This window comes from Equus caballus, chromosome 5 (assembly GCF_041296265.1).
Source record: "Equus caballus isolate H_3958 breed thoroughbred chromosome 5, TB-T2T, whole genome shotgun sequence".
In the NCBI taxonomy this organism is placed as follows: domain Eukaryota; kingdom Metazoa; phylum Chordata; class Mammalia; order Perissodactyla; family Equidae; genus Equus; species Equus caballus.
In genome coordinates, this window is record NC_091688.1 from 92183360 (window position 1) to 92208250 (window position 24891).

Sequence of the window (24891 nt, forward strand, 5' to 3'; positions counted from 1 at the left end):
CTGTAACCACTGTTTTACAACTCTGCAATTGTCTAACACAGGAGTCAACAAACTATGGCCTGCAATGCCTGTTTCGTAAAGAAAGCTCTGTTGGAATACACTCACACCTACTCTACCTGTCATCTATGGCTGCTTTCTTGCTACAATGGCAGAAAAGAGTAGTTGTGACAGAGACCATATGGTCCTCAAAGTCTAAAATATTTAGAGTCTGGATCTAAAAAGAATCTGTCAACCCCTAGTCTAAAACAATGTTTCACAAACTTTGAAACCAGCACTAGTCTGAAGATCTACATGTACATACTACCTACAAAGACAAATTTTATTAGATGTTTGAAGGCTTTTTTACCATGCCAGGAAAAACATTAAGCAAATGTAATCTGATCTGGGACATTTTAATTTTAGCTTACCTAATAGAGCTAGCAAAATAATATAATGAGCAAAAGCTGAATTTGTGTTTTTCTCTTCTCCAACTCTTTCTTAAAATTAGGTTTACTGAGGTAGAAGTTACATATAGAGAAATTCACCCTTTTTACATATACTTTTGTAATAGTTTTGACAGATGTATACGTGTATAGCCACTGCCACAATCAAGATACAGATTTCGGTACCTCAAAAAGTTCCCTTGTTACCCCTTTGTAGTCAATTCTCTTACTCTATTTCCAGGCCCAAGCAATTACTGATCTGATTTCTGTCCATAGTTTTTCCTTTTGTAGAATGTCATATACCTGGAATAATAAAGCCAGGCTTTTGTGTCTGACTTTTCACTTAGTACTTCTGAGATTCATCCATGTTGCTGCTGACCAGTAATTCATTTCTTTTACTGCTGAGTAGTATTCCACTATATGGGGGTACCATATATCCATTATCCACTCACCAGTGGATGGACATTCCCCAACCCCCACCCCATTTAGCAATCATAAATAAAGGTGCTATAAACATTCGTTTATAGGTCTTTGTTTTCATTTCTCTTGGATAAATATCTAGGAGTGCTGGGTATGTGGTAACTGTATGTTTAACTTTATAAGAAACTGCTAAAGTAGCTATATTCCCTCAATTTTTTGTTATAAAAATTTTCAAACCAACAGAAGAGTTTCAACAGTAGTATAGTGAATACCTATATACCCTTTACCCAGATTCACCAACTGTCAACATTTTGCCACATTTGTTTTATTTCTCTGTGTGTGTAACTATAGCATTATTTGCTGTATTATTTGAGAGGAAGTTGCAGACATTGTAACTCTTCTCCTTAAGGAAAAGAAATTTTTTGCTCCCGTTTTTAATAAGCAGGCTGAGAAGCAAAGGCAATGGGAAGAGAGAGCAGTAAACGAATTCTTCAATTTGCTTGCTTTAATATTAACAGTCTGCTTCCAGGTTTGAAGAACTGGTGACAATAATACATAGTTTGACTCAGAAGGAAACCAACATCTCTTTATTTTGTCTTTATAAGTTGATAAACTCTAGTACGTTAGACCCTCACTCAGATATAATAAGAAAACACTGTTTACAAAAACACTACTCTGGTTCCCAGTGGTGGTGTTCAGGGCAGGCTGTCCCAAGATCCGCCACTCTGGGAACAGATTATTTCCAAGCTGAAGACAATAAAGGCTCAGAAGACTCAGGAAGAACATCTGGCCTTCCCCCAAACTGGCTAAGAGTTTAAGATAGAAGGCATGATCCAGGAAGGAGCTAATACCACGAGGTAACTATAGTATAAGGTAAAATAGGTGTGATAAAAAAATGCACCAACAAGCCATCTTATGAAAATTCTGTCTCTTGGGCCACATTCTCTATAGGTGGTGCAGTAAACCATTATCTAAGAACCATTTGATTTTCCATCTCCATGTGAATTGCCTTCCTCCCCTCTGAAGTCCCAAACCACTACCCCCAACATCCTCCTTTATGTTTGGCTGAGATGATACTTAAGGGGACAACTTTGGCCAGTGTGGCGAGTTGCTCAGTTTTCCTGGGTTTCTCCCATGTAGACATGTTGTTAAACTTTGTTTTATTTTCTCCTGCTCACCTGCCTTTCTAATTATTTGAGCAGACATAAGAACCTTAAGGGAAAGGTGAGGGGGGAATTCTCCCTCTTCCTCTATACAAGACACACCTCAAACACCACAACAGTCAAAACCAAAATGCTTCCTGGACTCATTTCAAGCCATATAATTTCTAAACACAAAATATCTTGAAAAGCATGAATTTCACAAATTTGTAAAAATGTCCGTATATTTCCAAAAAAGATTGAAGGAGTTAAGTTTAAATATAGACAATATAACTATGCTCCCCAAGGGCAGGGATTTTTGTCTGTTTTGAACCATTAACGTATCCCTGATACCTAGAATAGTACCTAGCAGATAGTATGAACTAAATAATAAGTATTTATTGAATTAGAGATTTTTTTAAAGTGAGAAAATTGGGGAAAAAAATGAAATTAGAAACATCAAGATAAAATCAGAAGTGGGTTTACTACTGAAAAAAGTATAAGCTTTTAGGTCCTTTACACTTTCTAGAGATGGCCATAAATTTGGCCCTGAGTTTTCTAGCAACTACCCCTAAAAAGGAAACATGAATAAAACATAAATAAACCAATTGCTTGGAAGAAGCACAACCATTCTTAGTACTTATATTTTGTTATATACAACAATGTTGTCATAGTCTTATTTGTAAAGTGCAATCTATCCTTCATATCTACTCCTAAAAAGAAAATAAAGAATGACAGTGTCAGAAACTGCATTGGGCAAGTTCCCAGGACACCTCAGTACTGATCTCAACTCTGCCTCTCAGTATGTCACCTTGAGTGAATCACACTACTTGGCTCTGTTTCAATATTCAGCAGACAGACTGAAATAAACAATGTGTAGGGTGTCTTCCACCTTCAATATTCTATGACCTAAAAGAGAGGTTACCCCTCGTATATACTGTAGCAACATGCTTCCATTTTAAAGAAGCTTGGGTACAACAGAAAGATTCTCATGACTTAAGAAAACAAGGTTCTACGAACACACAGGACTAGTTTAGAAGTTTTCATAACTTACTCAATTCAAATTAGCCTTTCGGGTTCAGGTTATGCCACCTTTAGTCTACTATCTGACAGATAATGTACCTTTACTCATCTGGGAGGAAAGATATATATTTATGTAACGTTTAGTAATTCTTAGTTAAGTAACTTCTATAATTTCTCCTTTGCCTTAGATATAGACATCATCTGATCATTAATAGGTTTTCTTTTTTACAAATCCATTTTGCAAAGAAGAGTTTTACAGTTGTAAAATTCAGTCTCTTCTTCATATTCTCAGAGTTATAATCTTAAACCATGCTTCACTAGCTCTCACTAGGACTACTTTAATGACTTCATTTCATTTCTTTCTTTCTTTGATTTGTTAAATTTTAAACTCTTTTTCTCTTTAGTCTACTTCAAATGGTACTGCTAAATTATCTCCACACGTTCAGATAACAACCCTTTTCCAGTATGTTAAATTACCTTTTCCTATTTAAATAAAATTTTTCTTGCCTTCCTACATTCAATAGGCTCTTTGCCATTTCCACACATTTCTCAGGCACAGATTTTTCTCTTAGTGTTGTTGATTACCTTGAGTAATCAATTTATGTCACATTGTTTTAATCCATAGAATGGGCATAATGCCACTTACCCTACCTGAAAGGTTGCTGTGAGGAAAGAAAAAGAGCGGGAAAGCCTTTGAAGTAACTAAAACTCTATTACTGGGCAGGCCATAGGAATGACAGTTTGATTTCTGCTTCATCATCCCGCACCATTGTTATCAGCATTCTCCATAGACTGGCACCACGAATGGCCACTCTCAAATAATGATCTGAAATGACTATTCTCAACTTAAAATCTTCAGCAATATACAGACTATTTCACATAATAACATCAAAACACAACTTTATTTTTATTTCAATTTAATACAAACAAAATGTTTTCAGTAAAGGAAACATAATAGTAATTTTGAAATTCACAGTTAAAATAATATTTGAGGGTTTCATCACTGATAAATATACACTTTACCTTTCTTCCAATCTGTACTCCTGGGGTATCTGCTTCCACAATAAACCCAGTAAAGGCTTTATTAGCAGGAGCCTTAGGATCCAGATCAGTACGAGCCAACAAAAAATACCTAATATATATATGATGATAAAGATAATGACATCAGCAGATAATTCATGGTGACTGCTATCTCAGTTAATCCTCCCAACAATCTGAGTTATTATTACCCTCATTTTACAGATGAGGAAATGAAGAATCAGAGAGGTTTAAAAGCTTGCCGAGGGGCCAGCCCAGTGGTGCAGCAGTTAAGTTCACACATTCCGCTTTGGCAGCCCAGCGTTCACTGGTTCGGATCCCAGGTACCGACATGGCACTGCTTGGCAAGCCATGCTGTGGTAGGCGTCCCACATATAAAGTAGAGGAACATGGGCACAGATGTTAGCTCAGGGCCAGTCTTCCTCAGCAAAAAGAGGAGGATTGGCAGCAGTTAGTTCAGAGCTAATCTTCCTCAAAAAAAAAAGGTAATGGGGCTGGCCCCGTGGCCGAGTGGTTAAGTTCGCGCGCTCCGCTGCAGGCGGCCCAGTGTTTCGTCGGTTCAAATCCTGGGCGCGGACATGGCACTGCTCGTCAGACCACGCTGAGGCAGCGTCCCACATGCCACAACTAGAGGAACCCACAACGAAGAATACACAACTATGTACCGGGGGGTTTTGGGGAGAAAAAGGAAAAAATAAAAAATCTTTAAAAAAAAAAAAGGTAATGTAAAATAAAAGGAAAGTATGTGCATGTTGGAACTGGCACTTTTTCTTTCTCAAAACTAGTTTAATTCTTTAAGGAACAAGCTATCTGGAAAAGGAGGGCAAATAGGGCTGGCTGTGAAAAAGAGTAATATGAGATAGAGATCCCTATGTTCTGACTACTGTCCTCTTTATACAGCAAAATCAGTGTTTTTGTTACAGCTGAATTACTATGAATATTTGCTGGGTATTCCTTCCAGATGAATTTTTCCTAGAAAGATTTTAAAATGAAACATCAGGAAAAAAGGCCAAATATCCATGTAATCCATGTTCTACCTAGCCTGGTATAGGAAAATTTTTTAAAAATTCCTTAAACAACAAATTTATTTTCTATGCTTAAAACTAATAAATTATCATTCATTCTACAGTTTTACTTAATAGTAAAAAATAGTAAAAATTGTTTTCTAGTTTCATATATTACCTAATTTGTCTTACTACACGAAGAGCTATATTTAATGAGTTTTTAAAATTATGAAAACTTCTAACTGCATTCTTAAATTTCTCTCCACTTGTCAAATTTTAATCATTTCTTCACTTTTTTATCACTTGCTGATATTATGATGACTTACTTAAAGAAAATGATATAGCACTCCATAATACTGGACACTTATAAAGGGACTGATAGTCAATTAATGACTTCCTGGTAGGCTTATTCCCAGGAATAATGCTTCATTTGCCAGAAAACTGCACTGCAGAGCACATATACATACTGAATCAAAATCTGTGCAGACAAGGAAAGAAACCCCATTTAGTTCACTATTTCAGTCATCAGAAAGTCCTTCTTCTAGGAAGTCTCTATTTATATACTTGTAGTGCTGGGTAAATACGTTATTTTCCATGACAACTTTACACACACTGGACAGCGCTGTTGTTGGAAAGCTTGTCCCTACGTTCACCTATATTCTACATTTTTCTAACTTTCACCCATTAATTCTAAACTGTCTTCCTGAAGCAAACGTACAAGCCTGATCTTCTTTCTGTGTGACATGATTTAAAAAATTTCAAAATTCTTCCAAAATAACCAAACCTAATTCCTTTACTTTTCACAGGACATGTTTTCTAGGCTCCTCCTAATGCAAGACACTTACTTCTTTCTGAATTGATTCCATTTTGTCAACGCATGTCTTAAAACGTGTTGCCTAGAACAGCTACCATTATTTCCCTCTTGTTTGATAGTATACTTCTATTACAGTCACGCATCACTTAAAGACGGGGAAACATCCTGAGAAACGTGGTGTTAGGCGATTCCGTCTGATGCGGGAACATCAAAGTGTACCTATACAAACCAAATGGTATAGTACAGCTTACTACACACTTAGGCTATATGATACTAATCTTATGGGACCACTGTCGTGGCTTGTTGTTGACTGAAACGTCACGCAGCACACGAGTGTCCTACACTTCAGCCTGAAATTACGTAAGCTTCTTAAAGGCAGATATATCACACTGCTGATTCTATTGAACCTATAGTTTCTTATTAATCTTTCTTCATCTTTTTCCACAAATAATGCTATCAAATATGTTTTTCTCCAACATTTTATATTTATATAAATGATTTCATGATCCTTTGTTGAACTTCACGTTATTTGGACCTATATATTTGGACCTTTTAGATTTTATTAAAGTTATATTCTGTCTTCTCTAAGAGATAATGTGAATTTTAAGACTGCCTTTGCTTATTGCTCAGAATCAGAGAAATGTGCTTTACTAGTGGCTTCCCTTTTTCCTCAGAGTCTTAGGGGGACGGTTCCAGGAGGTGCTGGTGTCGGGTATGGAGAGAGGAAAGAGTAAGCCCAGTAGATAGAGCTCTAGCTTTCCTAACCAGAGTCAACCAGAGCAGGTGTTTCTGTTTTATTTAATTTTACAAATTAAACTTCTGAGAGTTAATTTGAAGAAACAGTTCAGGGCTTAAAAATAATTTTTGAAAATCACTCAACTATTTTTATGATCTTTTATGGACCTTCCAGTTCCATGAATAAACTTATCTTAATTGTGATGGTTTAATAATGAAGGAAAGAAGAGAGGGGAGATTCTGAATATCAAGTAATTAAGAGGCAATATACAGAGATGTTTTAAACAACATACCAATTAGCTTTTCCTCCATTGGTTATCCACATCTTCTGACCATTAATAATATATTCATCTCCTTTCTTTTCTGCTTTGGTCTTTATACCAGCTACATCAGAGCCTGCTCCAGGTTCTGTTACACAGTAGGCCTTGAATATACAGAAAGAAGAGAAAAAATTTAAATGTTAATTATTAAATTATGAACGTTTAGAACCAGGAGTGTATTTTATTTTTTAATCTAGTATTTTAAATATTTTAAAAACACCTGAAAATAAAATATTCTTAGAGAATCAAATAAGCTACTCAAATGTAAAAACATTTAATATATAATTTAAAACTAGGTGTAGTATACCAATAAACCATATTGAAAATTAAAATGTTAGATATCTTCAACCAAGTTAAATTCTATTTCACACGTACTCATTCATTCAAACATTTACTGAGTATCTACTATGTACCAGGTTATGAACGAGGAGATGGGAAAGCCAGAGATGAAAAAAACCCTGTCCTCAAGATTTTCACAATGTAACAGTGGAGATCAATCCTATATTGTAATTATATATCTAAGTAAGTCATACACAATGAGCTTGAGAAACTAGCTTACCATTAGGGTGTTAAAGAAAGCTTCCCAGAGGTGATGTTTAAATTAAGTCTCAAAAAAGAAAAAGGAATTCTTTGGGGGTAGGGAAAAGGAAGAATAACATATGCAATGATACTGAGATAAGAAGCAGGGTTACTGTGTTTGTAACACAAAAGTACCAGAGTTCCATAACATGTAAACTCTGTGCATCGAAGGGAATGGTACGGAATGAGTCTGGAAAGAGAAGGAAACAGATGACCAAGAACCCTTAAAAATCACACTAAGTTGTTAAAATTTTATCTGGTAACAAGAGGGGAATCTCTTTAGGCTCTTAAACAGAGGAGTGACAAGATGCAAGCAGTAATGGATAAAGGGGATGGTGGAAGGTAAGCACTAGATAGTTGAAGTTCATTCAAGCTTACTTACTGACAGGTACTGTAGATACAAGGCCTGAAGACACAAGTTCCTTCCCCTTAAGGCACTCATAGTCCAAAACAGTTCATTTTAATTAAAAGTAAGGGTACACAGGACATTAGAAATGATTACTTAGACCTGGAGGGGGTGGGGGGTGATGAGTGGTAAGGAGAGTGAAAAGAAGAGTAATAAGTAAAATTCACTGGAAGAGGTTAAGTTTTGAAGGATACATGAGTGAGGCAAGCAGATCAAAGGCACAGCAGGATGAAACGGCAGCTGCACAGGGGAAGGTAGCAGCAGTTCAGCACTGGAGCGTAAAGTGTGAAACTGAGAGCCCCCCAGAGGCTAAAGAGGCAGGCAGGGGCCTGGTCACGGAGGCTGAGGAACACGCCATGCTCAGGAGGCCATACTTTTATGCTTTCAACTAAATTTCACTCAACAGTTACTCTGGGGCCACGGAACCGTAAGGAGTCAAGTACATGGGCTTCAGGGGAATCCAGAACCCCCTAGAATGCAAAAGTGAGGAGCAGGTGCATTTTTCTGAGGAAGTCAGATTCTAAAATGGGCTCACAAACTAAAAAATATGTTAGATACCATTGCCATAGATGAAATGGAACCACTCAATGTTTTTGTAAATGCAGGCGAGTGGCACAGTTAGATTTGCATTTTTTAATTATTACAAAGTATAAAGGATAGTTATTAAGGGGAGATAATAACAACAACAACCTCTCACTATCTTCCAGGTGCTTTTCTAAGTGCTTGACTCATTTAAACCTCACAATAACCTCTATGAAATAGGTACTGGCATCGACATTTTAAAAATAAGGAAACTGAGGCACAGTGAGGTTAAATAATTTGCCCAAGTTCACAGAGCTAGTAAGTGGCAGAAGTAACGACATAAGACTCGACTTAGGGACAAAACTCAGGAGGCTTTGCAATAATACAGGGGAAGAAATAAAGATTCAACTAAGACAGAAGCGAGAGAAGGGAAGAAGAGAAGATGGAGTTGAGAACTGTGGTGTGTAATCCACAGGACATGATGTTGGGGAGATAAAGAGGATGTTATGATGACTCAATATCGTGGTTTAGGCAACTTCCAATAAGGGATAATATAGAAGAGAAGTAGTTCTAAAGAGAGGGGAGAAAATCCTTTGGTTTAGGACACATTTACTTAAAGGTATTTAAGTCTTCCCAAGAAGAAACGTCTAACAGACACTGTAAAAATAAAACCAGAAAGAAAAATAATACCCTACAAGACATGCTTTGAGGTTCAAATAATTACTAATGGTGGACTATAAAATTGGCTCTATGTATCCTACATTCCAAAACCAAAAAATACTAGTTATAAGCATAACTTGTAAGTTATAAGCATGAACTGCCCATAAGCTGAAGTCTGGCATAGAGCAGGCAACTTATATATTGAGTAAATTAATGAATGAACAGCAGTTAAAGAGAAACAGTTTCACCTGGTCATTAGGTATCAAAGAAATTTCTTGAATATATTTTTGCAAAAGGGACACTATGTGAAGATATTCCTATAAAAATGTAAACATTTTGTTTTATCTTTACTATATCCCTTTTAGATATTATGCTATTTTCAGAAGAGATTTTGAGGTTAAGTGACTATGTAAGATCACACTGCTATTATATGGCTGAGCTAAGACTTGAAGCCAGGTCTTGGGAACCACATCCAGTGTTGTTCCAGTAACATTCCAGCTACTTCCTAGCTCCACTGGAAATGCACAGTTTTATGACAAGAGGTTTTTTTCACCATCATTAGGCTTTTTACAGAGACTTCTGGGTTCTAAGATCATGTCTGGACAAATGAGTTTACTGAATGTCTTGCCCATAACAAGCTTGTCCTAATAATCTAATACTTATTTCTAATTGTTTAATACTACATATATTTCAGATACATACTTTTAAAAGATTTAACCCAATCTTTAAAGAATGAAATATGGTTTCTAATTTACTATTTTAATATTTTATATATATAATATATCTGCAATAATATAATTAGTTTTGATTTTAGTAAACTTTTTGGCACTAAATGGTATTAAAAAATAACTATAGGGGTCAGCCCGGTAGTATAGTAGTTAAGTTCACACACACTGCTTCGGTGGCCTGTGGTTCATGGGTTCAGATCCTGGGGCAGACCTACACACCTCTCATCAAGCCATGCTGTGGTGGCGTCCACATACAAAATAAAGGAAGACTGGCACAGATGTTACCTCAGGGACAATCTTCCTCAAGCAAAAAGAGGAAGATTGGCAACAGATGTTCTAGTGCAGGGCCAATCTTCCTCACCAAGAAAAAAAAAAAAAAAAACCACACGACATAGTGTGACCCTATGTGTGTATGGTGATGGATAAAAACTAGACTATTGGTGATGAAAACAATGCAATCTATACAAAAACTGAAATATAAAATAATGTACACCTGAAATTTACATGATGTTAAAAGTCAATATGACCTCAATAAAAATTATAATAACAATGATAGTGTGGACCATATGTCTCTCTGTACTCGCTTCCTGAGTCAGGGTATACTTGACCACATGATCTAGTAAAAGATTAAGTCTTATGAATATACAATAACAATATATCTATACGGTAAAGTTAAATCCAAAAACTTCTATCAACTTTTTCTGTATTGATTTTTACCATGATATTATTTTTAAAAGCAAAAGTCTTAAGGAATTTAAATATTCAATAATAGGGAGTAGTGATATAATTTACATTACATCCATGAGATAGCATATTATAAAGTAATAATAGCAGTGTTTAAAAAGAAGTAGAGCATAAGAAAATGCTCACGATGTTAAAAAGGATATAAAACTGCATACATAATATGACCTTAATTGTTAAAAATATATTTATATGTATTTAAAAATCAGATAGAAAATACAATAAGATAGTAATACCAGTTAACTTCATATCTGAGGGATTACAGACATTTTTGTTCTTCATACCTTTCTAAATCTTCTATACTATTTTTACAATCAGAAAAGTTAAAAAATATTGTTTTTTAAGAAGTTTAAGTAAAATATTGCATGAGGTATAATTTTACACATATTTATCAGGAGTCAAATAAGTAACTGAATCTCAGTGTAAATTAATCAAGACTTACAATTAATATACCTACTGACTATTTTCACTTTCACCCTTGGCTTCATATTTTGAGTACATCTATTGCTTTTGTGCACTAGAAGGGGAAAATGTATAGTAAACCTTTATTAATTCAGAAGTTAGAATAACTTAGGGACTACAGTGAATGTATTTTTACATATACTGAAGGTATTAATAATAAACAAAACTGCCAAAGAGATCTTTAAAATACTCAAACTACTTTTAAAGACTCTAATATTTTAGAAATACCTATTTATAACTAATAAGATAATTACAAATATCCTTATCAGTGCATTAGGTAGGTTCTCCTAAGTATCTCTATGCTACAATTTTTAAGCCTATTTCTAATATTATATATATTACAGGAAAAGAATCTAGATGTTATACACAATTCTTAGACAACGTTGAGAATTAACCTACTACACTCTTATTTGTTGGAAAAAATTACCAATTAACTAGGAAATATGTAAAAACGTCTTTATTAACCAGTTTGCCTGAAATTTAGGTACCTAAAGTAAATAAAAAACGTTTTCAAATATTACATTCTATTCTTTCAGACCAATTTTCACAATTAGCTCAAAACTAATAATAATTTACTATAGTTCAGTATCACAGTAACACCCTAAACTGAAATCTGTTCTACTAATAAACAAAAGTAAAACTCCTTATGTAAAAACACTTTCAGAATAGAACCTTACTATGTGTGGAAGTGTATTTGTGTATCTTTTTTTTTTTAGGAAGATTAGCTAACATCTGCTCCCTATCCTCCTCTTTTTGCTGAGGAAGACTGGCCCTGAGCTAATATCTGTGCCCATCTTCCTCTACTTTATTATGTGTGACTCCTACCACAGCATGGCTTGCCAAGTGGTGCCATGTCCACACCCAGGATCTGAACCGGCGAACCCCAGGCTGCCGAAGCGGAACATGTGAACTTAACCACTGCACCAAAGTCCAATTTGAGTATCTCTCAGGGAATTAAATAAAATCTACAAATATTCTCCCAAGTCACTCGGTAATTCGACAAATAAACTGATATCTTTTCAGTCAGTTTATTAGTTCAAAAGACTACTAGTTCAAACATCTACTATCATACATTCAATCTGAACTTCCCGACACTGAACTTCTAACAATGGCGCACAGTGCTCCATTAAGCAGATATTTCTCTCCTGAAAATAAGCTAGGAGATTATTATAACATTTTTCTGGCATCACAGAAACATCACAAGTAGATATCTATCTTTCTCCTGGAAATAAGCAAGAGGATTTTTATGATTCTTTCTTTTCATCCCAGAAACATCATTATACCTAAATACGTTAACTTTTGTCTTAATGTGAGATAGCCATGTATACATTAGATTGAAAAGGAGAACTAACACCCTCGTTAGCTTCTTTAAGTGCGAAATAAAGCAGCAGCTGCACATACTCACACACATCAGTGGCTCTTCAGTCAACCTCCCCAAATACTTCTTTTGTTGTTGATCGTTTCCAGCAATAATAACAGGCATTTGCTACCAAAGAAAAGGGATATCAAAAAAAAACAAGATATTTTCATTAGGTATGTAAATTTAGAGATACAATAATTCAAAACAAAAGAATTATTTTCCCCCAAAGGATAAGTCCAAAGAAGTAGCCTTTATTCTACTTCTAGAGCCAAAACCATGAAAAAATAAATCTTTTAATCCACGTACATAAAATAAACTTATTTATCTGTACTATGTAAAAATCTACTGTAGCAAAATACAAAACTGAAGAACTAAACTTAGGATAAATTAGGATAATTATCTATGACCAGGCCTCCTCAGAATTGCTCACTAAATTTCAGCTCTGCCAGCAGTGGCAGCAAGCCACCCTAATCCTTCTCCTGAATGCTGGTTTTTGGCCTTGCCATTTGTTACCTAAGAACTGCCACTGAAGTAGCACCAAAGTATACAGTTTTCCCACAAGGACAGCTAGGACTCCAAGTACTGCAGACAACAGGGCCAGAAAGATCAACTCTTGAAATAAGTGACTCCAGGCTTCGCTACAGAATCTTGTGTCCCTTTTTAAAGAACGCTGTGTTCCACCAACTAACCTAACCTAGCAAGAACTGTCTCATTAACAACAGCTCAGTTAGGCGATTAATTTTCTATAGGTAACTTACCCCCAGAGAATTTGCTTCAATAGCAGTCTGAACCCCTGTACATCCATAAGCCAATTCTTCAGTAATTAAACAGGCATCAAATGTTCCAAGTCCAAGACCTCCTACAGTGTCAAAATGTTTTCAGAGCCCATTATAATATGCAATGCTTCTCAAGAGAAATAAAGGTGAACTATTGTAATTACTTCCAATATGACCTAATTGGTTTCAAAAGCAAATTTTCAAATACAGTATCTGTACCACAAGAAACTAACAAAGTGTTCTGGCTAGCATGGTAACAAATTATACCCCTCTAAAATAAGTTTTAAAAATTTCAAAAAATTATCTTACTATTTTTAACCTGGACCTATCTTCCTGTTTCAACTTGATTTTGTAAAAACTCGATTCAACTCTGCAAAAACTTAGACCCTTTAACCTGAGGAAAGGAATGACAATCTTGTAGGGAAAAAAAAGGCCTCAATAAAATGTAAAATCCAAGGTAGAATTAAAATGCAACAAATTGATCAACTCTAGATAGAGAAGTTACCAAGGTGTAGGATCAAGTTAAGGTTGGAATCAGATATAAACAAGGAAAAATGAATTTAAGCATTGAGTACAAGGCTTCTAAATGCAGGAAAATGCTGAAGTCTGAATAAGGAGACAAAGGTAGCAAGCCATATCATGGCAACAAATATTTGAAAGAATGAGTAGAGTTCCACATTTTTTCTTGTTCATACACATCCTAGGATTAAAAATGGGAAGAAAGTTTACCACAACTCTCTGGAATGTGTGTATTCATTAAACCAAGTTCCCAGGCTCTTTTAATTAAGGGTACAGGGTACTAAAAGAAAAAAAAGATGAAGAAAGCCAGTCACATTTAAAATCTAGACAGTTTCATTATACAATCTTACAAAAAATGTAAAAGATTTTTCTCTCTTTAAAGAGTATATACCTACCTCGCCAGTTTTATCATATTCTGCAGCAACTGGCACTATTTCCTCCCTGGCAAATTTACGAGCAGTAGCTTGAAATTCTTTCTGCTGTTCAGTGAACTCTAAGGGAAAGTTATTAGGAAACATCAATAGGACAATGAGTTGAGGGAAAAAGTCCTAGGAAATCAGAATCTGGAAATTTATAATGAAGACTTCAACCTTTGATTAACTAGAAAGTCAAAGACTACTATGCTTTTGTACTCATCAAGATTTAACTGTACAATGTAAATAAATCTATGTAATTACAAACACCAAAGGAGATAGGTAAGATTTCTAGCTTTCATAAATGAGTAATAGATATAAACCTGAGTTTTTCTCTTCTGATTGGTGAGGAAAAAAATTTTTTTACTTATTACTAGTTCCTAAGCAGAGTTATCAAATGTTTACTAACACTGAAATGAAACTAATGTATAAGACATGCCCCGATCTTAGGAATCAATCCAACTAGGGAGATGAAACACACTCAGTGACCATAAACCATAAAAACCAATAATTTGTTCCAAAATATCATATAAGAATATCAATACCATAACTTCAATTTTACTCCTTTAAACTCAAGATAATTTAAATTGATAAATTAGCACAAAGCAATTGGTAAAAGTGGTGGGAAGGTTTCCCAAAAGGGAGTAACAACATAAAACTCTGCTGTAATGCTATACTAAGTGATGTCCAAACAATTCAATTACATAAGATATAGGGTTGTATTATAAAATTAACAAAATCAATATGGTGGCTGGACTGAGGGCAGGAGTCAATCACTATTGACTTTTTTCAAATCCACACTATCATAGGGTTGTTTTCTTTTTCTTCTTCTTTTTTTTTTTGCTGAGGAAGATTAGCTCTGAGCTAACATCTGTGCCAATCTTCCTGTATTTTATGTGTGGGTTGCTGCCATAGCATGGCCACCAACAAGTGGTGTAGGTCTGAGCCAGGGAACCAAACCCAGGCCCCTGAAGCAGAGTGCACTGAATTTAAACATCAGGCCACAGGGCTGGCCCCTATCATAGGGTTTTAATGTGGTTGCATTCAACATCAAAGGATAGGTAAAATTTAAAAGACGTATAGGGTATTCTGGGCAACAATGAGAGCCAAAGCACAGAGGTTAAGAAAGAGCAAGAATGTTTAAGACTATAGTAATCATTTGTATAGGGATGTGAGAATAAATATAAAAGACATTAGGATTTTGATGTTTAATCGAATAGCCTAAAGACCAAATTTTTCATTTTATAGATAAGGAAACTAAAGCCCAGCTTGAGGAAATGATAGCCCTATAGTTTCACAATGAATTAGTTGTAAAGGTATACTTAGAGTTCCAGTCCAGTGTTCTGAACATCACAACTTTACTTCTAAAATTGAGAGAGTCCATATCAAGGTTGTGGGTAGGTAAATGGTAGAGAAGGTAGGGATCTATTATGTATTATTTACTGAGAACTTACTTTGATCCAGTAACTGTGTACTATAGACTTTACATACACCGTATAATTTAACCTTCAAATAAATCTTATATTATAAATATTACCCCCATTTTATAATAAAAAAGCAGATGCAACTGTCACAGATGTTACCCCTATTCCTTTACTTGAGCTTCACAATCTCCTCCTAAGTGCTTACATTATCTCATCCTCCGTCACTCAGGAACCACCAGATTTCTCCTGCTGGTCTCTGAGCACTGAGTGTGGATCTGTATGTGACAAACTGAAAGTGGACAGTAATCGTACCAAACCAATGCTAACATCTCAGTAAGGAAGGAAAAAGATCCAGTGCTCCAAACTGCTATCCTCACATGGGTTGAAAATTTTCATTTAATTCTATTAAAAAAACTTCATAAAGAAGCTAACCATCTTAAAAGGTAAAATAAAAAACAAAGACGATAACCCTAGAGGGCTCTGAGATTGTCATTTGTACCTGGGTGTGAGTTAATTATCTCCGCCGCCTTTTAAGTATTTTTCTGAGAAGAAGCGAACTGAGAAACTGAGAACTGAGTTTTTAAGTAGACAAAAGGTAATAATTTTGAGGCAAGAAGCACGTTAGGAGGCAAAGGATGCCAAAGATAGGGATTATTATTTCAAATTTTTTCCCCAGGGTCTTCATTTTAGAATGGAAAAGGGAAGGAAAATCTTACTCCTTTTCCCTCCAACACCCTCCAGCTCCCTGGTCCTAGGACTGAGAACTACACCTAGTAACACCCAAACGGCAGTGCAGATATATTAGGGCCAAAACAGGCTTTGGCTTATTAGCAGGCACCTAGAATTGTGTATCTAAGATGTACTTAAGAGTTTGTTGCATTCAAATTTCTAAGGTGAAGACTATTCATATGTATCAGTAAATCTGTTAATTATTTTGGCCAACATATTTAGGAAAAAGGGCAGGAATATATATGTGTGCCACTAACACAGATCTGTGCATAGGGTACTAGAAAATGAGAAGAAGAAAATGAGATCAGGAAGAATGGGTGTGACTAACTGAGAGAAATCTATGGAGAGTGACTTGTTCTACTCATTGGCAGACATTACTAAGTTTGCTTATAAACATATTCCAGACAAATACATATACAGAAGCGCATATATATAACAAATATAGGTTTAAAGTGAAAAGACAGAACAAAACATATACCAAAATTAAATCCCAATCCTGGTTCACGTTGTGGGGCAGCTTTTGTATGTTGTAATCTCCAGTCAAAACGAGAAATACTTCTCAGGACCTGGAAAGAACAATTTTATTAAAGTAAATTTGATAAATTAAACATCAATCAAATAAGAGAATGCTGACAATTACAAGTGAGTATAGCAGCTTGTTTGACCATGCTCAAGAGCATAGTTTTTAAAGTCATTTCTTAAGTGCCTTCAAATATAATTTAATTTCTATGTTAAATAAGCAACAGATATTTGAACACCGATCATAATGTTTTTTTTTTTTAAAAAGCAATGAGGGGCTGGCCCTGTGGCTGAGTGGTTAAGTTCACACACTCCTAGGGGCCGGCCCAGTGGTGCAGCAGTTAAGTTTGCATGTTCCGCTTCCGGGTTTGCTGGTTCGGATCCCGGGTGCGGGCCTATGCACCACTTGTCAAGCCACGCTGTGGCAGGTGTCCCACATATAAAGTAGAGGAAGATGGGCATGGATGTTAGCTCAGGGCCAGTCTTCCTCAGCAAAAAGAAGATGATTGGCGGCAGATGTTAGCTCAGGGCTAATCTTCCTCAAAAAAAGAAAAGTACATGCGCTCCGCTTAGGAGGCCCAGGGTATCTATGGTTCAGATCCTGGGTGCGGTCATGGACCGCTCATCAGGCCATGCTGAGGCAGCTTCCCACACAGCAGAATAGAAGAACCCACAACTAGAATATACAACTAGGTACTGAAAAGAAAGTAAGTAAGTTCAAGGAAAACTGGCCAAGGTCACTCTATTAGGAAGTAGAAGCAGGATTCTAACTTCTCTCAAGAGCCCACGCCATCAACCACCTTGCTATACTGCTCTTTCAATTTAAGTCTCCGAGTTGGTTATCAGGTTCTATAGGGAAGAAAAACATCACACAAAAATCAAGCCAAAAACTTGACTCCTTCTAAATGTGTGTTTAGACACCACTGCACAAAAACCAGACCTCACAAAACAGGTAAAATGGTCTGCTGAGAGACTTTAAATAGGGAATTAGTGGACTTAAAATGATTTTTAAATGTCAGTTTACATGTGACTTTACAGGAAAACGTGTTACGTAAATCAAAGTACAAAGGTAGCTACAGCCAGGGAATAATGCCCATCAACCCATTAATTAGGTAGAAATGTTAGCCATTTAGAGAGGAGGCTCAGTAGACATAGAAGATAGAAATAGTACATTATTTGGAGTTAGAATTGCTGAATTTGAGTCTTGACCCCGCAACTACTTTTAAGAACTTGGACTAGTTACAAACTTATTGTAGCTTCTTTTCAAATCTGGAAAATGGGGCTAATCTTACTACACAGTTTGTTGAGATGATTAACATAAGATAATGTCTTGAAAACATAATGCCCTATAAAAATTGGCTTTATTACTTTGAGTTCTCTGCCCAGAACAATGAAATTCCAAATCTCCAAAAGACAGCAACTTTAATTAAGCATCAACTCTGCAATAACAGCACAACTATAATTAAACACTTTTGCATATTTCCTAGGAACATAAGAGTCTTAGTTTTATGGGAGTGTCAAAGAAGAAACACAGAGGCATAAATTTTCTGAATGGGGTTTACCTATATCCTTCCTTAAGAGAAATTAAGAAACCTCATTTTTTCTGGTGTCAAAGTTAAAAATCATTTTTAAAATCCCCCAATTTCTGCCTTCAGAGCCCATTAACTTGTATAGCAATGACAAATACTGGGCAACAATATATTAGAATTATACTGAATTCTAAAACTACTACTTTTCTGATCAAGGACATAACTTTATTAATTATAAGTGACATTTAAATGGCAGTTTTGAATATATCAATAATATTTAAGATAGCAAAATACATCTAGTGACAGATAACTTAGAATCTGTAAGTCACAACACTAGAACACAGAGACAAGCGTCAAGGAAAACTCTGCGGTAGATTTTTCTTTTACTTTTTTTTAACTTACGCAACGTTGAGCGTCCTCCTCCGAATTACAAAACCAAAAGCGCATTCAACATATCAAGTATCCCGAAGTGCAGCTGCTCCGTTTTCCTATCCCGTGACTTCGGAAGCACCCAAGATCGGACTATCTGAATCCCGCACAATTAATTACAGAACCACATCTACTTTATGACTTCCTTCTTGGGCTGAGGACCGAGAGCCGGTATAGAGAGTTTTCTCGAAGAGATACTATGCCAGTTTAGCAAAAACAGGACGGTGGTTCTGAGATCCTGCCCAATTCAGAGACGGCTGCACTTCGGACAGGGCGGGATTCCTGGGGGAAATTTTTAGAGGGTTCCCGGGCCAGAGACAGAAAAAGGTTATTCTGAAAAGTGGGCACCGCCGCTACAGGGAGCGGCAGCAGGAAGGAAGATGGACAGAGAAAGCCGGGGATGCCCCGGAGCCAGCAGGGAGGGGAGGAGGCGCGAGCTCGGCGAGGGGCGCAGAGCCGGACGGCGCCGGGCGAGGCGGCTCTTCCCCAGCACGGCGTCCCCCGCTCGGCCCCCCCACCCCCACACTCGGCCAACACCACAACTTCCGTGCTCCCCGCAGCCCACCGACCCTGCCTTTGCCCTCACCCCGCAGCTTCGCCTCAACACGGCTGCCATGTTGACTGCCGCCGCGGCTGCTCACTTTCCAGCCCGCGGGACAGCCCTGAAACTGCGCAGCTCTGCCGGCGCCGGGTGAGGGGGACGCATCTGGCCCCGCCCACATCCTGGGCTCGACCCCCCGCGCGTGGGCGGGGCCCGGGGAGGGCGTGGTCACGGCCGGAGGAAGGGGCACGCAGGGAGGGGGAGGGGCCGAGGCGTGGTGTTTGCGGTTTAGCGACCCCAGCACTCGGTGACCTCGCCAGCGCTGTCCGGGCGACCTTGGGAGCGGTTCTGAAGCGCCCCTGGAGCCCCACTGGTCCCGAGGGTGGTCCCCAAACAGGCTTCGCTTCCCTCTGGTCTTCTGAGTTCAGACGCCGCGCCCTCCGGGGAAGCCGAGGCCCACAGCGGTGCGGAGAGGGACCCCCGGGGCCTCCGGGCGGCGGCGCGGCGGGAGGGGGAGGGCTGGGAATCTGGGGCAGAGTGTGGGCTCCGGCCCAGGCCGGGCGGGAAGACGCCTTTCCGGCCGTCTGCGTTGACCTTCACCCGGCGAGCACGGTCAATCCCTAATCGTTTCTGCTGTAAGGATTCAAAGTACACTTTACTCTCAAACGCTGGACCTAAAGCGAAAGGATGTTCTGTGCTTCAGAGAACTTAAACGGGAATTTAATCACTTAGGTAAATTCGATCTTTTGGAATATTCTCGAAGATTATTACTGTGCACGTGTGTGGATGAGGAGAGGGTCCTTGGAAACAAGGGTGCCAGAGGAGCCTATCTAAAGTTCCTGGCTGAGCGAGTGAATGTTGGAAGTGAATGTCTGCCTGAAGAAGTCTCCTTAAAGACACCCTCCCTTCCAGTTAGTGCCTGAGTTCAGAGATGATAGCTGTGAGGTTACAAAACTGGAGAATTTTTAAAGCTGTCCTGGTTTGGATATGTATTTGTGAAAGCTAATAAAAGCCTAAATGCAAGCCAGGAGTGTGCATGTTTTTCATAATTCCCAGCACTTTTCATTTTTATTGTTGCCGTCTTAGTTTTTGCCCTCGTCACTCACCCCTAAATCTTGCTACTAACTTGTGTAATCACTTTTGCCCAGTAAAGGTGGCCCATAAGCTCATTCTGATTTAGCTGTTTAATTTCTATATCCTGTTATTGGACCCCCCCACAAGAACCTTCCACTTTGTCCTCTAGGAATTTATAGTGTATTTTTTCAGACTGGGTAAAAGGCAGAATGTTAAGTGCTAAATTCAAAGTACAAGTACCAGGGAAATTTGGAAAACGAGGACTCAAGTTTGTTCTGGAGTGAGCCAGAAAGCCTTCAAAGAGGTAGGGAAAGCACAAAATGGACTCTTAAAGATGGAGAGGATTTGGCTATGCGTGTCTTTTTTTCAGTTTCTTGTTCTGAACATTTTAAACGCAGAAAAGATGAACAAAAAGTACAAATCACACACATGCCCATCACCTAAAAAAAGTGATAATATTGGTCATATTTGTTTTATTTATATATGTGTGCACATACAGGTGTGTGTATTTGGTTGTTTTGTGACAACCATAAGTTGCCAGACTTTAGGACTCTTCACCTCTAAATACTTTAGCTGTACATCTCCTTCGAGGACAGTCTTAACATAGCCACAAAACCTGTATCACACCTAAGAAATTAACAATTATTCTCTAATATCGTTTAATATTCAGCCGATATTTAGATTTCCTCAGTCTCCAAAATGCCGCTTGCGTGTAATTTGTTTTTGAACCAGGATCCTATCAATGATTGCCTATCGTAGTTGAGTTTTAACTTTAGTCTCTTTTAATCTAAAACTTTTAATCTAATCGCTTTACCTTCCTCCCCTGTCATAACTTTGCTTTTTTTTCTTTAACAAACGAAGCCAGTTGTCCTGAATAATGTCCTAGTTCTGAGTTGTCTGATTGTATTTATTTTTGCTTCTCGACCTTGTGTTTTCTATAAACTGCAAGTTACTAAAGGCTGGAGTAGTTCAGATTAAACCTGTTTGGCAAGGATACTTTATATGTCCTACTGTGTAATTCATGTTGTGTCACATTGTGTATAATTTCAGGGTTGGCCCACTGTTAGTAATGATGAATTTGATGTTATGATTAAGGTGGAGACAGGCAGTTCTTTCTATGGTAAAAGTGTATCTTTCCTTTTAAGATCAAGTAATCTGTAGGACGATATTTGGCATCATGTCAAACAATCTTTCTCCTAAGTTTTGCCCCATGGTAGACATGGAATCAACTCTTAAAAGATACCTTTTTATTAATTGCGCACTGTTCCACCAAACTTTTACTACATTTTTAGGTGAAGAAATTCAAATATCTCCCCAGTGTTCCTTCATCCCTTGCCACCTCCCCCTAACTCATAGGAGTATGAAACAAATGACAGGCCATTCTTTAGGCTAGTGATTCTTAACCTGAGGCTCCTGAATCACCTTAAGGTAGATCTGAGATTCCTTTGGAATTAAATGAAAACTTTTGTATGTATGCATACATTCCTGGGGAGAAGATCCTCACACAGGTAGGAAAGTAGGAGTATATGACCTCAGATGCCAATTATTTGGTAGATGTGATGGAGGGAGTACATAGTTGGAGGTTTTCTTCTGATCTGTTTCTCAAATAGGAAGTCAGATTATCAGCAGAGAGTGAGGAAATGTTGGAAATTCGAGGAAAGAGTGAAAAATTATTTTGTAAGTGTAGACTTATTTCCTCTTTCCTTAAACTTCCTGTGAATGACGATGTGAGGGAGTGAGGGGCAGTGCAGAGATGGTTGGTGCAATTCATTGGCATGCCTAGTGAGTCTGAGAAATTAGTGAAACTAGAATATTTAGAGAAGGAACTGAAAAGATAGAAGGTAGTAGTCAAGTGAAGGAGGTGCAGTTATAGTAAGGATGAGCTCTAGGGTATCGTCATGGGAGTAAGTAGTTGAAGCAAAGCAGAGGACAAGGTTATTGTAAGAAAGAAAGTCAAAGAATTGAGAGCCCGGCTTAATGGAAGGATCATCTCTGTGGATATTGAAATTATTAAGAATTATGACCATAGTTAAGACTTGGTAGTGTGGGAGATCAGAACTTGCCGTCCCAAATGTGTCTCTTCGGCCTGATTATTTTTAAGAATGAAAGACTCAGAAAGAAACTTTGTCCTTCCCACTAACTGCCTAAAAGAATTTAAGATAGAAGGCCTGTTTCAGGAAGGAACTAATACTGTAAGATAGCTATAATAAAATAAAGCAGGTGTGGTAGACAGGAAGGAACCTAGCCCTCCCCATGTCCCAGTGCCTCTGCAAGGCTTGGTGAACGTTTATTTACCAAATGTTTGCTTTCCTATCTCCATGTGAATTACCTTACTTCCCTTTCAAGTCCCAAACCACTACCCCCAAACATCCTCTTGTCTTTAGCTGAAGGTAGTATTTAACGTAGTGTCTTTGGCCATTTTGAAGGGTTACTCAGTTTTCCTGGGTTTCTCCCATGTGTACATGTTATTAAACTTTGTTTGATTTTCTCCTGTTATTCTGAATCATGTCACTTTAATTCTTAGACCAGCCAGAAGGACCTGGAGGGTAGAGGAATGGTTCTTCCTCCCCTACAGTAGCATCTGTATTTTTTGCTCTGTCAGTTAAATCAGAAAAAATGTTGATAGAGTTGTAATAAGAAGCCATCATGTTTGGTGCAAAACAACATTAACCTTTTTGGTACCTGATTTTTTTTTCCATTCCTTTGCCCCTGGGTGTGCTTAAGTCTTTGTCAACCTTGGCAATGAAAAACCAGTTTCTCATCCAGTGACACTTCTGTTTTTAGAGCAAAGGTCATACTTAAAAATTGTTGATCCCACTTTAAGCACTAGGTGTAGCTATTTGGCTTACATCCCAGGAACTAATCCTTATGGTGAGGTTTTCTCTCTTACAGACCTCTGTCTCCTACGTTCCATTATCTTCCACTGTCTTCCTTGTTCTTAGTCACTTTGCCTATGCTAAACTCACCTTTGTTAACCCTGGATCTCAGCAAGCTTCCAAGGTGACCATGAAACTGAAGATGAAGGAGTTAAAATTTCCCTGGATTAGGGAAGGTTTTCCCTGTGCCCTGTACCCACAAGGTTAACGTGGGAAACACCCAAAGTTTCTGTTTGCCTTGCAGAACAGCAGGAAGATGCTGATAGGAGGAACTTGCTGACAGCCACCTGCCTGACTAAGCATCTTGCAGGAACATTGGAAAGTCGAAATGACTGATTGTAAACTTTAGACATCAAAGACTGAAAATCCACCATGTGCAACATGTAGAACAGACAGTCACGCCTGTGCAGAGGATTCTTAGAACTTTAGCCCCCAAGGTCACATTCTCCCCTTCCCCTACCTGCCAGATAAATGAGCTTCATTACTTACAGGATAAGATTGCTGGAATCTCTGTAAACAAGGTACCAGGCAACTATTTCCAAGTGACTTTATTCCAGAAAGTCCAATCTTTGTTCCTGAAAAGCTGTCTTGTCATATCTGAGCTTGGATGTTTCTCTCAAATATGATATTCCAGTCAAAGCCTTGGTTATATAACCAATGTATCCTGTGACAAGGAAAAGAAATTCTTATTGAATTTGTACAAATAACTAAATTGCAAAATAACCATACTCACTCACTTACTGAGTTTCCAAATTCTGGAGGGATGAGGTAGGGAGAAAAAGATAAATGTTTCAGTTCTGCTCACATAAGTATAATTTCACCAAATTGCTAGAAATCAGAGTTAGCATAAGAGAAACGAGGACGAGATTTCCTTAAATCTGAGAAAACAAAACAAAATAAAGATTCAATAATATTTCAAACAAATGCCACAAAAAATCATCCTCATCAGTTCTTACTGTCCTGTATAATCGATTCTTGATCTTAATCTTCTGTTAGCAGTTTTATGAGGTCATCAGTTTCTTTGTTAGAATTCTGTAATTTCTTACCCAGTTCAGTTTTACAATCTGAAAGTTTATTAGGAGCCCATGCTCTAGAGTAAGCACCAGAGTCCTTTTCCTGAATTTCTCTGAAGATGAACTATATTTTGCAAAAGCACAAAGCATCAGAGTAAAACAGCAACTATCTGCAAATGACAAAAAACTCAAAAGGGCAATTGACAAAGAAACCTGGCTACTTCTGTGACATACAACACCTCCAGATAACTAAAATTATGGCTGACAACCAGGACAGATCAGAATTTTAGGAATGTTATATAATTTAAAACATTTATGTCAATAGCATTCACTCACATAATACCACCTAAGGAAGTTTATCATTACTTATTTGACAATGCTTCTCAAGTAATTTAATAGACCAAATAAGCCTTATTAGTTTAGTATTTTCCTCCTTATAGGAAGAGAGAGCAAATTGCTTTGAGAAGTCTCAGGGGCCCTCTGAAAATCCTCAGAGAAATCCTCTTACTTCTTCCAGGCCAAAAGAAAGCCTTTATTCAGGACTTGAATATTTTTTTGAGGGAGAAACTTGTCAAAAATATCAAAAGATTTTAAAACACTTCTTCAAATAGGAAACAACGCTCACTATGAAACAATGCTCAGATATCTATCCAAAGTGGCAACAGAAACAGTCAAG

The 24891-nt window shown here is 37.5% G+C and overlaps 1 protein-coding gene across 2 annotated transcripts in view; it reads right to left on the minus strand.

The window, feature by feature from the left end:
* ACADM (acyl-CoA dehydrogenase medium chain) overlaps positions 1 to 19867 on the minus strand; it is a 32378-nt gene extending 12511 nt beyond the window's left edge. Inside the window, exons 1-8 of one of the 2 annotated variants that reach the window (XM_001497424.6) lie at positions 19298 to 19867; positions 16713 to 16800; positions 14064 to 14161; positions 13879 to 13948; positions 13132 to 13232; positions 12419 to 12499; positions 6889 to 7019; positions 4028 to 4136 (exon numbers count right to left, since the gene is read on the minus strand). In XM_001497424.6, coding sequence (XP_001497474.2) covers positions 4028 to 4136; positions 6889 to 7019; positions 12419 to 12499; positions 13132 to 13232; positions 13879 to 13948; positions 14064 to 14161; positions 16713 to 16800; positions 19298 to 19327 — 708 coding nt within the window. In that variant the 5' untranslated portion in view covers positions 19328 to 19867. Of the gene's footprint in view, positions 1 to 4027; positions 4137 to 6888; positions 7020 to 12418; positions 12500 to 13131; positions 13233 to 13878; positions 13949 to 14063; positions 14162 to 16712; positions 16801 to 18684 lie in introns of both variants that reach the window. The other variant, XM_005610490.4, reaches the window with a different exon arrangement.
* Positions 19868 to 24891: the final 5024 nt, after the last annotated feature.